At 42.7% G+C, this 15,493-nt stretch overlaps 1 protein-coding gene across 2 annotated transcripts in view; it reads left to right on the top strand.

The window, feature by feature from the left end:
* The window catches only part of KCNJ16 (potassium inwardly rectifying channel subfamily J member 16), a 31,149-nt gene extending 17,985 nt beyond the window's left edge, over nt 1–13,164 (top strand). For both annotated transcript variants that reach the window (XM_071764640.1, XM_071764641.1), the window contains one exon: nt 8,629–13,164. In XM_071764640.1, coding sequence (XP_071620741.1) covers nt 8,705–9,994 — 1,290 coding nt within the window. In that variant the 5' untranslated portion in view covers nt 8,629–8,704 and the 3' untranslated portion in view covers nt 9,995–13,164. The remainder of the gene's footprint in view (nt 1–8,628) is intronic.
* The last annotated feature ends 2,329 nt before the right edge of the window (nt 13,165–15,493 follow it).

The following is a 15,493-nucleotide window of genomic DNA, read 5'->3' as shown; positions in this document are numbered from 1 at the left end:
TTCATGGCAAACACCTTGAAATCAGCTGAATCTCCCATGAGTAGCTCAGTCAGTCAGTAGAGCTGCTGAGGGAAAATCTTCCACTCAAAGGACAACCATAGAGGCATAGATCATGGGCAGTGATTTTTTTTTTTTTTTTTTTTAATGAGCCTTTCCACTCTTGGAAACAGTTTGATACAGTTGAACAGCAAATAATGTATTGACTTTCCCTGATTGCTGATTGAATAAGTTCATTATGATAGGGCTGAGAAACCAGTTCCTTGCAGGATGAATGTTCCCATCTTTAGAGAAATGAACAACTTGCCTCATGATATTTTAAAGCTGGGAGAGAAGAGACAACTTTAAGAGGTGATTCTGCTTTCCTTCATATTTCTTAAAATACCAATCACTACATACAGCAACTCACTGAGGTGATCAGGAATAAGCTGGGGGACATCTTCAAGAGACCAAAAAGGAAGTTATGCAACCTGTGCACAGAGGTAAAGATGAAAATCATAACTGCACAGTTCAGGCTCTTATCCATGTGATTTTTCCAGTTCCACCTTATTTTGATTATCTGCCTTGCAAAACACCAGCATGCTGTAAATGGCACTGCTGAGCTTGGGAAGAGCATGACAGTTGAAAACAGGAGTAGCCAACATCACGCTGAGTATAAGCCTTGAAAAAACAACTACTGAGTTTCAGAGAAAGCTCCCTGTCCAGCTCCCATGCAGCCGTGCTGAGACAGAGGCTCCTGAGGATGTGTACACAGAGCTTCATTTCTGCAAGGTGTTGAAAGTCATCCCTGAAAAAGGCATTCCCAGATTTCCTACAGACCCCAGTGGAGTTAAGTAACAGTATGGAAAGTCAACATTTTGCCAAAGACTGTGAACCAAAGAAAATGAAGATTTTAAAAAGTCTTTTTTTTTTTTTTGTCCTTAGAAAGTATTGCTGTAATTCCAGCAATCCAAGCCAATTCTGAAAAAGGATGGATACTGCCTGGGGTGATACTAAGAAACCCAGCAGCTAGATCTGCTCCAAAACAAGAAATCAAAGACAAGCCCTTTGCTGACTTCAGTAGGATTTGGAGCAGGCTTCTGGTCTCTGAAACCATTTGATATATTTCACAGGCTTTTAAAAAGTGGTGACATCTATAAGCTGATAAATGGGATTGTGTGTCTTGGTTTGGATGAAGAGCCTGAAACTTGGGATGCAATCAGACTATGGGCTGACCAACTCCTGCCATAGGAGCTGCCCCATGTCCTCCAACAGGCTGGAGAGAAATTCATATTTAGGTCATATCAGAGGTGGAGTTGTGCAGTGTGCATATTCACAGATCAGAGTCATAGAAAGCTGCTCAGAAAAGCAAGTAGTCATTCTTGACCCCAGTATTGATTGATAATTTGACTTCTTGAAGCATAGGATTTAATAGCCAGCTTTATCTGACTGCAGGTATTAATGTCAGTCATGGAATTTTCTGGTGCTTTTGCTAGAGAATCAAAAAACACCAAAAAAAACCAAAACCAACCCCAAACCAAAAAGCAACAACAACAACAAAAAAACACCAAAAACCCCAAAACCCCCAACAACAAAAAAGCCAGCACTGATGCATTGTTTGACTTGGTCCTTAGCTAATACTTATCTCAACCTCTGATTTGTTGACCAGTCTGGAGAGCTGAGACAGCAGGGCTTTTTAGTAGTATTTCCTAAAAAACTGGCCCATAGTGGATGTGATTCATTTTATTACAAGTTTGATTTTTTTTCCCTTCTCCTATTTCCTCAAAGTGGCAATGCAAAATGATTTTTTTACTGCTAGACCTTGCTTTACTTTTAAAAAGCTAAAGGCTTTGGTGATTTAATTGGCATTTGAGATATTTTATTAGATGGGATGAGAGAGGTTCTGGGTATCCCAGTGGAATTCCTGCTGGGGTCAGTATCCCAAAGTTGAGATCAGCAGGAACTTCCAAGGGTTCTTGTCTGCCCTGGAGAGCTCTTGGAATTTAGTAACTGGGGTCGGGATAAATCCTAGGGAACTTTCTACTAGGATTGGAGAGGAAGAAAAGAACAACAGAGACCCTCAGGCTTCCTGCTCACATCTTGCTTTGTTTCATCTGTTGAACAGAGCTCACTCATGCTGTTAACTTGGGATTCTGTTTTATTCTGTTCCTTATATGAAATACAAGAGCACAGCCCCTGATCCGGACTCCATCAACACCAGCACCAGGCTTTCAGTTGTCAAACCTGCAGCCTTTTGATTCAAACTTGCACAGGAGGTACCAGGGGTTCTCTGATTTTCACATATCCCTTGGGTTAAATCCACACCACCTTTCTTTAGCTGTTTTTGCTACATGAGCACATCCAGAGAGCTGCAGGAGCAGGGGGCACAAAAGTTCACAGGGCTGCAGGAACCAACTGCTGTGCCCCGAGGAGTACAGCCCTGTATCTCCTCACCTTTCTCATTTTAGAGATGTAATTAAATAAAGAGCACGACTGGGATGACAGTGACTCTGTGTCCCTATGTCACGGTGCCCTTCCCTGGATATTTGGTTTACAATGCTTTCCAGAAAACAGGAAAATAAGGAGTATGCTTTCTGCCTCAGGAAGCAGAACTGCACAATGTGACGTAAAGGAAACAGCCCCTGAGACTGGAAGAACCCTATTAGAATATCAGTTCTTGCCTGCCCCCAGAATCCCATTTTATTAATAACCTGTGCTCTTTTGATATAAGAGCAGCAAATCACAGAGCTGAGGGTGTTGGCCCTGCTAAACAAAAGTGGTCAGCATTATCTAATCTGATTCTACCCTTGCTCATGACCAGCCAATTACCTATTGTTGAACACGTTATTATATTACATCATGTCTATTAAGAGCTCCAACAAACTCCTCTACTGGTCCCTGCCAACAAGATCTGGTGGAAAAGTTCCTCAAATAATTTTTCTGTGCTTCTGTAGGCTGAATGTCATCTGTAAGGTGTGGAGAAATCCCACTGCATGGCTCTGCAGAACTGTGGAATTCACCTTCACTGGGCACCAATGCAGGCACCAGGGTGGTAGGGGAGGAGGGAATCTTAATTAACACTAATTGAAAACTTGGGTTTTACTGCTTTACAGCTAACAGACATTAAAACTCAGGGGATTCTGCCTGCTGGAATAAAGAAGTTGGCTATTGATTTCCAAAGGAAGATATAAAAAACATCTTTACAGCTGTGCTATGTCTGCATGTCTGGTCAAGTTTCAGGTGTAGGATGTGTATCAGCTACGCTGCTTTTAGGAACAGAGGTTCCAGGAGCTTGACCAGAAAATGGGGACTCTTTGGGCCTGTCAGCTCAAAACCAAAAAGCAAATGGCTCATTGCTGATGGGAAGAGATCCAGAAGGAGGAATTTTCAGGCAGGAACATTGCTGGAGATGCACTGGGGCTGCTGCCACATCCACCCACCCACATCTGCAAGGGGGGGACCTGATGTGGGTCTCATCCTGCTGAGGGCACCTCGTGTCCAGGCACCCTGGTACAGGAGCTGCTGGAGGCTGGGGGTTAAAAGGAGAAGAGAATCCAAAGAGTTGACAGTTTTAGGTTTTCCACCCTGCCAAATGGTCTGAGACAAAGAATGGCAGGGAGGCCCAAAATCAAGAGTTTCAAGTTGCCAGCACTTTCCATTTCTCATGGTATTTCAGTGTTTCCACTGCCTGTTCCTGGCTAAAAGCAGTGCATACAGTGCAAATAAATTAAAATAGACATTTTCAGCTTTCTACAGGTTTTAAGAAGTGCTCTGAGTGGTAAGAAGGGGCTGGTTCTCTTTTACCCTGTCTCATGTCTCTGAAATAACTTTACCTCACCAAGGAGCAACTTAAAGAGTCTGTCTACTCAAACTTAAGGGTTCAAACTTCTGTCTTTTTGCTTTGTTTTGTTTCAAGGAGATCTGGTTTCACTTAGATGAATTAAGAAGGAAGAGTCTCAATGCTGTCCTATAATTTAGATTTTGGGGGTGGGTTTTTTTTGTTTTTTGTTTGTTTGTTTGTTTTTTAAAGGAACAAGTATTTGAGTCAATTCCAAAGCAGCTCAAAAGATTTCTACTTGTCCCAGTTCTGGTCTCTAAGGTGAAGTCTTCCAGGGTGACACAACAATGACTAAAGCTGGAAACCTTTCAAACCATTTCCAAAATCAAGCAGGGAACTGAGGTGGTTGCTGAACCAACAGTAGAGAGGAGGAGGTCCTCTTAGGTCCTCTTCTGTGTTTGTGGGGTTAGAGGGAGAGTACCCAACTTCATTTGGAGGTTTTGAGTTTTCTTTTTGGTTTAGCCCCAGAAGAGAATTATTCTGGAACCAAGATATTCACATTGTTTTGCTTAATGTTTTACAAAGAGGCTGTTGACTGAAGTTGTCACTGAACAAAAATTCACCCCTGCTTGTTTACATAATGGGAAAACACAGCTATAAAAGGGGTGTAGCAACAACTCAGGTGCAACAGAGGGATGATCCTCATAAAACCCTGAGCCCTAGACTCAAAATATCAAGGTGAAATAGACAGCTGCATTTAGTAGAATTCTTTAAAAAGCTAAACTCAATGCTTAAGGCTTTTAAGTTACTGCTGTTCTGAACAAGCTGATGAAAATCAAGAGTTCAAATTTTCTGATACAGCTGCTCTATTCCAGTGGAAGTAGGTGAGGATGATAAACACAATAAAAGGCCTTGCTTCTGCTAGTGTTTGCTTTGTGGTAACTCTTCACTGGGTGCAAGGAGGTGTTGAGTGGAACCCCCACTGCACTGCTTTCTGACCTTTGAAATGCAGGAATTTACTTACATTTCTCCCATATGTTACTGAGGGGAAAATTTTCCAAGGTACCAGTTTGGGGGGGGGGGGGGATGTCAGTACGCAGACTCCATGCACACAGGTCTCTAGAGAAGTTCTGTATCTCCCTGTTTTGGTAAGATTCCAGCCTTGGCTTAGATAATTCAGAATATACAGTGATTTTCTGAACCCCGAGTCTCAGACTTTTATGCTTTAGAAAAACTTCTGAGCCTGCCCTGCCATTTACCCCGATGAAATCTTTGTGATTTCTCTATATTTGTCTTCCTGCTACCCTGCCAACCTTCACTGCTCCATTTTTATCTCTGATAATTTTTTTTTTATTTGGGTGGAAAGTGCATTTAGGAGAAGGGTTAGCAAAAGTACTGCCAGTTTCAGTCCACTTCCTCCTCTGAACAACAGAACTGTATGCAAGAGGAGGCTGAGGATGTGTACAAACATGCCCAGAAATAAAGAGAAAGAAAACATAGAAAGTAAGAGCAAGACAAAAAAGGGCCAGGGTTTGTGTGTTAGTGTTAGAGGAGGGTGAAAAGGCTTCCTGGCAACATCTGACAGTCATTTGCAGCAATGGATCCATGAGCTTTAGTGAGTACAGAATGTTTTCAAATCCTCCCCCACCCCCTTTGTTAATCTTTACCAGGTAGCAGGGCCTTTAATGCCATTCTTATGGCTTGCTTAGGGGGGTGTAAATTATTTCCATTTTGAAAAACAAGGTTTTAGAAATAACTCTCAAGAGTTTAAGATCATGTGTCTGGTTGTAAGGCTGTGGTCTTCTCCTCTTTAAATTTTGGTGATACTAAAAGTCTTCAGCCTGCCCTGCAAAAGGCAGAATGTCTCAGTAGAGTGAGCACTGAACATTTGGCTTCACAGCCTCACTGCCTCTTATTTGGAATAGGAAAATCACCTGCCTGCTTAAAAGTGTCCCCTTGAATGAAGTGAGGATCTTAAGACAGACTTAAATAATCCAGAAACACTGAAGGATGTTTTTTTAGGCTTAAATATTCTGAGCAACAGTAGAGAAGGCAAAAGACTTATTAATTATGATGCATGATTACTATTGCACTCGAGAGACTTCAAGAGGTAGCCTGGAAAAGTTTGGATTTGGCTTACCTTTAAGCACACCCAAAATTCTGGGCAACATTTTCGATGTTTCTGAGTGGCTGAGGAGGCTGTTTCCTCAGACTTCCAAGCACATTTGGGATTTTAGGTCAGCTGGGGCATGTCTCCACTCAGCAATGCCAAACGGCTCCGAGCGATCCAATTTTCAGCATTACAGAGAAAGAAGAACTCAGACCCTGAGAGCAAAATGTGCCTCTTAGTGTAGCTCTGCACTGATCCTTTTCTACTCCAGCCAGCTTCGGGGGTAGATTATTTGGTTCTGGTTTAGGAAGCTCTGTGTCACCTTCCCTTTCTTGTTGCAGACATTTGATTTTTTGCAAAATCCGACCCAGCCTCTTAATAAATACATGGTTATACCAGTCAAAAACTGGTATATACCAGTATATACCAGTTATACCAGTCAAAAACCCATCCCAGGCATCCATGATATTTGTATATTTGTTACTAAAATGCAAGGTGCCTCAGAAGCAGAGCTGTCTCCTGTGTCTGATGGGCTACTGTAAAATCAGAGTGGACTTTGCCACATAGCTGCATGCGTGTGACTCTTGCCAGCACCAGGAAAATCTAATGATGGTGCCAGCAAAACACCATTTTTAAACTATGATGATTTGCTGATGGCAACAGCAGAGAGTGGAATCAGCCCAGGAGTCTTTGATTCATGAACTGTTTAGTCCCTTTCTGAGAGCCAGGATGATTGTGAGTATTTTCAAGGAATTGTAGCTTGAATCAGTCAATAAGAAAAACAGTATCAGCCTGAGTAGGGGTTTTATTTAGGATTATGTTGGCTCCTGATTACAGTTTGTTTCATTTTCTCACCTCACGTTATGAGGTTCTTAAAAAAATAAGTCAACAGGTTCCAGTTTTTGTTTGTTGTTAAATATGACTTATAAAATGTTAGGTCAAGAGTCTTCAATAGACTGGGCTGCACTGTTTGTTTAAAGCTATGAGTAAAGCAAGTCAGATGAATGTTTCCAAAGACTGTATTCCAGTGAGTATTTTTGGAAACATTAATGTTGTGTTTTTTAATGAAGGCCACATTCTGAGGCTACAACACCATATGTCACATTCATTTCTGCACTGAAAAAAAAAGGAAAAAAAAAAAAGAAAAAAAAAAGAAAAAAAGAAATGGAAACTATGTTTGGCTTTTAAGTGTTTTTGGACTAGTGTCTGTGCATGCTTGTCATTGTTCTTTGGATGGGAGAAGAGTTTTTGTCTGTTAATCTAGTCCATCCAATATATATTACACTCTATGGCCCTGACTCTGCTGCCTTGAAGTGTGTGCAGTCATTTCTGCTCAGGCAAAGTGAATGAAGAGCTGAGGAAAAAGACTACCACTCAACCTTTTTTGTTTAAATTCATTTTCCATGAATATGTTGGCTTCGTTGTGAACCTACATCTGAACTTTTGTCAGCTGAAACCAGCTTAGAACTGGGAAAAGTACTTGTCATTTTTCCATTGAAAACTTCGCTTTTGGAAGGCAGTTTCCCCTCAAAAATATTAACTTTTTCCTTCAGAAACATCAGTCAGAAGCATGACATTTGGCAGAAATGTGGACCTGTTCTAGCTGTGTAGCCCATCACTCCTGACTTGTCAGTGTGTTGCATGTCAGCACTTGGCAGAATGAGCTGGGGACCCAGAGGAAAAGGCATTTGCCTTCTTCTGGGCTTTATCCTACAAGGAATCCATAAGCATCCAGTAACTGATGACTTCAGCTAAGTCTTTCCTTTCTCATTGGATTCCTGTTGATGAGGTCTCAGTTTCTAACACAAGTTTCTATTAGTCACTAAACATATAGCCCAGCACTTCCTACTGCTGAGGTTCATATGGTTGCAATCTGCAGAGTCTTCCATTTTTGTCTCTGATCTGACAGAGGAATCTCCTAATTCACATCACTTCCTAAATCTGTGTCATCCACAAATTTCATCAGCATACTGCAGGGTTGTTTCCTACTCATTAATAAAAATTTAAATATTTTTTTGGCAGGTGGATTTTTTTCTTTGTTTGTTTGTTTGTTTTAAGGAATGGTTTGTGAAGGTTTCCAGGACCTCAGAGAGGTTTCTTTTTCATTTGAAATGTAAATAGTTTTCTACAAATTGAATAAATATGTCTCTCTAGCACTTGCCCAGTAAAGTTCAGTTCCATGAGCAGGTTTTTTCTGGGCAATACTGAAACACAAATAATGATGAATGATTGTGTGGTTATTACATTTTCTGGTTAAAACACATTAGCACTGAACTTCCCTGCCCATGCTACTGAAGTCTTATGTCTAAATGAGAGTGTTTTCCTGGGCATTTCTTCTAATAGAAAAAACCAACCAAACATGCAGCAAACAAATAATTAAGTACCTCAAATATCTGGCTAACTTTAAGAGGGTTCATGCCATTCCTGTGACTGTTCAGAAGATTCTGTCATGATTTGAAGGTTGCTTCACCAGAACATTAGAAGAGAGACTCACAGTGGGGTTGCCACAAAGGTTTTTTGTTTCTGTTTTCATCTACATACTAAATTTTAGAATTGATCTGGACATTTCTACCCAGCTGAATTTCTAGCTGCCTCATATTTCCAGGCCTAAGTTTTTGAGCTATGTTGTGTAATGAATGTCAGAGTTCATACTCTTCAGAAGATTGCTCATGGTGGCCACAGATTGAACGTATTTAAATTTGGCATTGTAGAGTTCTGGCATAGGCAATTAAATAAAAAATAACCCTTTTCTTTTATTTCATAGATTGCCAATGAAAAAAGAAAACAAATAGCCCCTGGAACCACAAGTGTGTTCTGTAAACTGCTGCCCCAAGGCAGATATGAGGAAGATGACTGAACAGAGTGGTGGCTACAGGGCTGTGGATGTCCAGGGGAATAAGATCAGTTACAAAGGCTCTGGGCAAGAAAGCTCTGAGATGGGGATGAAAAGATTGCAGAAACGATTTCTCCACAAAGATGGCAGCTGCAATGTGTACTTCAAGCACATCTTTGGAGAATGGGAGAGCTACGTCGTGGACATCTTCACCACCCTGGTGGACATCAAGTGGCGCCATATGTTCGTGATTTTCTCGTTGTCCTACGTCCTTTCATGGTTGTTCTTTGGACTGGTCTTCTGGCTGATAGCAATCCAGCACGGAGATTTATTCAACGATGAAGAAATAACCCCCTGTGTTGCAAATGTCCACAGCTTCACGGGAGCATTCCTCTTCTCCCTGGAAACCCAAACCACCATCGGCTACGGTTCGCGCTGCGTTACGGAAGAGTGCTCGGCTGCCATCCTCGTGGTCATCCTGCAGTCGGTGCTAAGCTGCATTATTGACACCTTCATCATTGGGGCAGCTTTGGCTAAAATGGCCACGGCTCGCAAAAGAGCTCAAACCATTCGATTCAGCTACTATGCTGTTGTAGGTTTAAGGGATGATAAATTCTGCCTGATGTGGCGCATCGGGGATTTCCGGCCAAACCACATGGTTGAGGGCTCTGTACGGGCTCAGCTGCTGCGCTACAGGGAAGACAAAGAAGGGAGAATGGCAATGGAATACAAGGACTTGAAGCTTCTAAATGACCAGATCATCCTCGTTACACCCGTGACAGTCGTGCATGAAATCGATAGTGAGAGCCCCTTGTATGGCCTGGACAGGAAAGCTCTGGCCAAGGACAACTTTGAAATCTTGGTCACTTTTGTCTATACGGGGGATTCGACGGGGACTTCACATCAGTCAAGGAGCTCCTATGTCCCCAGGGAGATTCTTTGGGGTCATAGGTTTAACGATGTCTTACACGTAAAGAAAAAGTACTATAAGGTGGATTGCTTGCAGTTTGAAGAGACCACAGAAGTTTATGCTCCTCACTGCAGTGCCATGCAGCTGGATCGGAAGGAGCAGGAATGGAACCGAACCGAGAAGACCCGGGACAAAGAGGCAGAGACATCAGCGGTGGAGATCAAGTCACTGGGTACCAACCAGAAGTCAATTAGTGCAGTTGCCCTCATCACCAGTTGTGAGGATCCAGAAGACCCAGTGACAGCTGTCAATCAACCTTCTGAAGAGGTCTCTTATCGGAAAGCAGCTGTGACTTTAAGCAGGCTATCAATAGAGTCCCAAATCTAGATTTTTACTGCAATTAAAATCACTTCCAACACGTTGTCCCAGCACAGCTTTTAGAATATAAAAAAATGAACTGATGTGCACAAGTATTTATGTTATTAACCTTGGTGACAGCACGCCCACATCTTAATGCATTGCTAAGCTGCTAGAAGGAGCTTCATACTGGTTAGGGTGGGTATCAGTAAGAGATTAACATTGCTACAAGAGAAATGCTTACATTTGGGTTGACTGGACAGCTACTGCACTTGAGCAACTTACTGTAAACTTTATTAGCCTGCAGAGACCAGTGTTGGATGTGTCCAGAGACAGATAATGATCCAGGCAGGGAACAAAAGCTGTGCAGTGTGCCCTCTTGTTCAAAGTTTTTCAAAGCTACCTGATTTATTTGCAAGGTCAGTTCCCTGTCCCCCCAGGAGGCTCTAAAACTTCCTCACAATCACAACAAACAGTTGTGCTTTGGTAAAAATTGTCCTTTTCTAGCAGTTCAAATGAAGCCTCCATCCTGGGGTTACATGGGTGGATTTATGTGTCTGGTGTTTGGAGGAGAACTGGCAGGAATAACTAGATACAGGACTGATGGGCAGCTTTGGGATCCTGCTTACACCTTGCCTTGTCTTGTGGGATGCACAGTGGGATCCTGAGGAGCTTTTCCCACTTCCTAGTCGTGAGCCATTCCCAGAAGTGCTGCTTGAGGTATGTCAGCTGCATGGGAGCTGCATGAAATGCCATGAGCTGCATCTGACCTGGTCTGGGGGCTTGAAGGGCTGGTCAGAACGGTTCCTTTCCACTCTGCAGAAATCAAGATGAAGTTTGAAATCAAAATCAGCAAAATCAGGCTGAGCCTCAGAGAGGAGATCAAGTTTCTAGAGGGAGCCGTGCAATATTTGAAATCAAAATGTCTTTAGTTGCAGAATGTCAGCCTTGCTTTGCTTTTCAGTATATTCTATTTCTTTCGAAAGACAAAGATCAATCTGGAGACCAAATAGCATGATTTTGTCAAAAAGAAATATTTTTAGGCGTCTGAAATGGCTGCATAAATCCCCTCCACAGAGAAATTCAACATACTCAGCTGTCAGCTTGATTTGGAATAAAGTCAAATGTTAATCTTTTAAAGTTGTCTGTGACATGGAAGCTCCACGCTCTGCACAGCTCTGCAATTATTCTGTAAGCAATATCTCATCATGCTTTTCCCCCCTGGTGATTACAGTTAATTTGCATTGTGTTGAATTCTCATCTAATGTGCAAATAACCATCTCTAAATTTGTTGCTGCCTAAAGTGGGATTTATCTCACCTGACCTCAGCTATCAAGGAGCTCAGAGTTTGCCTACAGGTTGAGGCTCTCTGTGGTTCCTGGAACTTCTTCTTCTGTCTTCACAGCAGAGTTCATCCCATCGTATTCTGGGTTTTTAGGGAGCTGACTGCAATAGGATGTGTTTATCCTGGAAATGTTCATTCTTCCCCGTTTACTGTTGAAGGAGTTGAGATGATTGTTGTGGAAATGCTGCCTAACTTTAGGCTGCTAAAATTAAGTCTGACGAGTCATTCACATCATCCTGAATAACCAGAAGTTTTTATGAGCTCATCACATCAAATGAAGAAAAATAGCATGCTGAATCTCTCTCTTTTTTTTTTTTTTTTTTCACCTGAAATTTACTCCATATAGTAGCATTGCTGCATTATTTTTAAGTATCTTGCATTTCTCTTTTCCTTGCACTTGTCTTTGCATATATATGATCCCTGTAGGTAAAGCCAAGCATACTAAGGAGCCTGGAGGAGGTGGTTATTCCAAAGCTCATTAATTAGCCTGTTTTATATGCTGAATCATCAGCAGAAGCCACCTATAATTGCAGTAGAAAACATCTTATTATATCCTGGATTTGAGCACTGGCAGGCATTGGGGAAATAAGCTAAAAAAAAAAATAGGAAGGAATATAGGAAAATGGATAAGTGTCTCAGTACTTATGTGGTGTTGGAAAAAAGACCATCCAGAAGGTGTAAAACAATTTTTAACCTTCAAGACATGTGAAGGTGACATCCTCCCCCACTCCTCTGCCTTTGAAAGATCCTGACTGGGTGGACATGTTGGGCACTGCACTTTGAGAAAGACATGGAACAGTTTGAAGAGAATCCAGACCTGGAAAACTTATTAGTGAGGATGTAAAGAAAAAAAATGGAGGTGTTTTGGTCCAAAGAGGGGCACAAAAGCAAAGAAACACTGCTCAAACACAAGAATTGCAAGAAAGAAAGAAAGATAAGCTGTTGCCTGTGTCTGGTGGGTAGGACAGGAAAAGATGGGTTTAAACTGAAGCCAAAAAGATTGAAATTAATTAGGAAACAGAATCATAAAGGCAGCCAAGCCCTGACAGATCTGTGGGGTGTGTTATCTCTCAAACACCTGCTGGAGAAAAGGGGTGTCAGGAGCGATGCAGAATGCTCAGCTTTGCCTTCACCTTCCCAGCCCTGTTTTAGTCTGGCCCTGTGATTTTCAGAAAAAAGGGAATGTCTGACTCAAAATCTGTTTAATAGCTCCCTTTACACATCCGTGAGTATTTGCTTCATTACGTGCGTAAAGCTCCTCAGAGAGATGAGAGATGATTGAGGGATGCAATCAAAATCCCCAAAATATCTTGAAAAGGCAGATATTTCAGGTGCTGTTTGCAAAAGCACTTTCCCTTCTTGAGCTGCAAATCCCAGCTGCCTTTCCCAGCTCGGAGCTCTCGGAGCCTCTTGCGGGGAAGCAAATTCTTTCCTCGGAATGACTTTGCTGTAAGTGAATGTACCAGGGGTCTGATTTAGGGTTTTGTCACATGCTTTTGGGTACAGATAGAGAGAAATCCGTGAGCATGTATAGAAATGTATGCTTTGGCATATAAGTCAACCACTAACTGATGAGGGTCAGGAAGAAACCTCTCTCCTGGGCATGTTAATTCGTAACAGGCTACTCTACAGTTTCTCCTACTTTTATCTCCAGCATCTGATACCAGCCAGTGCTGGAGACAGGATACTGGTTGAACCACTGGTCTCAAGCAGTCTGGCTTTTTCTGGGTTTTCCTGTTTGATATTTTAATTCTGTTTATCACAGTATAAAAATGATGTATAATGATGTATAGGAAAGCACGCATTGCATCTTCCTGAATAAAGACACAGAAATAAAGAACATGCCTCCACCACACACCTTGTGAGAGCACATTTTACTTTCCTTCCCTCTAGTCGTGCTTTTTAAGCTTCCATATCTGATGCACTAAGAGATCATAGGGAGATTTATAAGGTGCAGAGTGGTCTTTTGACTTTAAAAGATGCCAGACCACAAGCAAACCCCCAAAGTTATAAACACATTCTTGTGGAAGCTTCTTAGGTGAACTCTGTTTGGGGGAATGAGCCAACCTGTGTGCTCACAGACACACACAAGTGCTTCTCCATGGTGGTGGCATCCAGAGCTTTGATAGAATTTCTTTGATAAAATCTTTGATAGCTCCGGGTGGATAAGACAGGAATGGTCAGAGGTGTAGAAGGGACACAAAATGTCCGTAATTATCCATTAGCTGGGGCCTGACCACACTCCTGGTAGAGTTGGGCTTTACATCTTCTTTGCCTAGGAGAGGACCTAGGAAAGACTCTTCCAGTGCACTGGTGTACAGCACCTTTGGGTAAGCAGGAGGAAAAAAAATCTTCCTCACTCATCTGCTCTTTTTGATGTTTTCCAAGGATTTCCATTTGGCTTTTTGCATTTATTTTGATTTATTTATTTATCCCCATTGCAGAGCTGAGCAATGCAAAGGCAAGCAAGCATCTCAGAAACCCAACAAAAATGTAACACGTGCATCCTCCCAGCAGAAACAGAGCCCTAACCCTTAAGTCATCTGTAAGGAATGGATGAAAGTGCCACCCAGTCCTAAAGTAAGTGTCTGGCTTTGTTTTGGGCTTGTGCAGTGAGTTGGGGGCTGAAGTGAAACACAAGAACCCTCCTGTTCTCCCAGAGCTTTGCACATCTCCCTTGGGTCTTCAGACAGTCAAAATATTGAGCTAAAGTTCAGGAGCTTCTTCCCAGCCACCAAGAGGCAGCATTCAGCATTTTTTTCTGCCTCAGCTGGAAATTGCTCACCCTGTTCCCATCCTTTCCACAAAATTTACCAGATGAAGCAGAATTTTAACAACAAAAGTACAAAGCACTTTGCGTTGGACTCCTGTATCATAATTCTAACCACATCTTGGTTATTTTCTCTTGGAAAGTAGCACTGCTGTGGGTCAGGATTAGTTTATGAGAAAGGGAATATAATAAGAGATTATTATATAATTTATTTTTCCAGCTTTGCCTAGCACCACTCATTAAGGCCGCTGGCATTTCCTTCTCCATTATCATCTATCATTTCATGCATATTTTCTGTGAAGTTGATTTTCAGATGTGGGACATAATATTTATCCCTTGTTTCTAACACACTGTGCAGGAGGTCTGACTCCAGCTGCCTAACATGAAGCATTAGGATTACAGTTCCTCTCACTTCAGGAAACAACAGGTACCTTTCCAGGCTATCAGGTTTGTGTGGGAAGAAAAAAAAAAAAAAGGGATTGGAAGCTTTAGCTCTTAAATCCTTGCTGGGTTTGGACTGGGAACCTGCAAACAGAGTTGGTGTCTCTGTGGTGGGCCTAAGAGGTTCGCTTAGGGAAGCATCTGACAACAAATTCACTTCCAGGAAGGTGACAGAAGTGACTTCCAAGTGTGACAGAAATGAAAACAGAACGAAACAAGGAGCACTTGGAGTTTTAGCCTGGGTTGAAATACAGAGATCAATGTTTTTGTGGGGCTTAGAATCCCAGCAGAGCTGCTTCCAGAATTTAAAGGTTTTCTTGGGGTCAGGCCCCTTGGGGCTGAGAAGGTGATGGGGGAATGAGGGAAACATCAGGTGAAAACCGAAAAAAATTGGGTAATTCTGGTTCGAGTCCATGTTTCTCCCTGGAAAGCTGGGATTTCCTGAAGCCACCTGTCAGTCGATATTCACACCGTGCTCTGAAGTTACCTGGAAGTGTCCTGGACACAGACGTGTCCCCCCACATCCTGTTATCTTTCAGTCCGTGCAAACACCAGCGAGGCTGCAGCTTTCCCTGGCATTACCCACCCGCAGCCCCTCCCCGAACACTCACACACACACTCACAGACACACACTCACACACACACACACACACACACTCACAGACACACACTGACACACACACACACACACACACTCACACACACAGACACACTGACACACACACACACTCACACACACACTCACACACTCACACTCACACACACACACACTCACACACACACACACACACACTCAGTACCGCAGCCCCCCACAGCCCCCACACGGCTCCCGCAGCCCCCGCAGCTCCTCAGCCTCACACCCCCGCACCTCTTCCGCAGCCTTTGCAACCCCCGCACGGCTCCCGCAGCCCTTACACCTCTTCCAAAGCCTCCGCACCTCTCCTGCAGCCCCCGCACGTCCCGCAGCCCCCTA

The sequence above is a fragment of the Heliangelus exortis genome, chromosome 20, assembly GCF_036169615.1.
Source record: "Heliangelus exortis chromosome 20, bHelExo1.hap1, whole genome shotgun sequence".
NCBI classification, from domain to species: Eukaryota; Metazoa; Chordata; class Aves; order Apodiformes; family Trochilidae; genus Heliangelus; species Heliangelus exortis.
The sequence above is the reverse complement of the archived record's forward strand: the minus strand, read 5'-3'. Positions and strand labels throughout refer to the sequence as shown.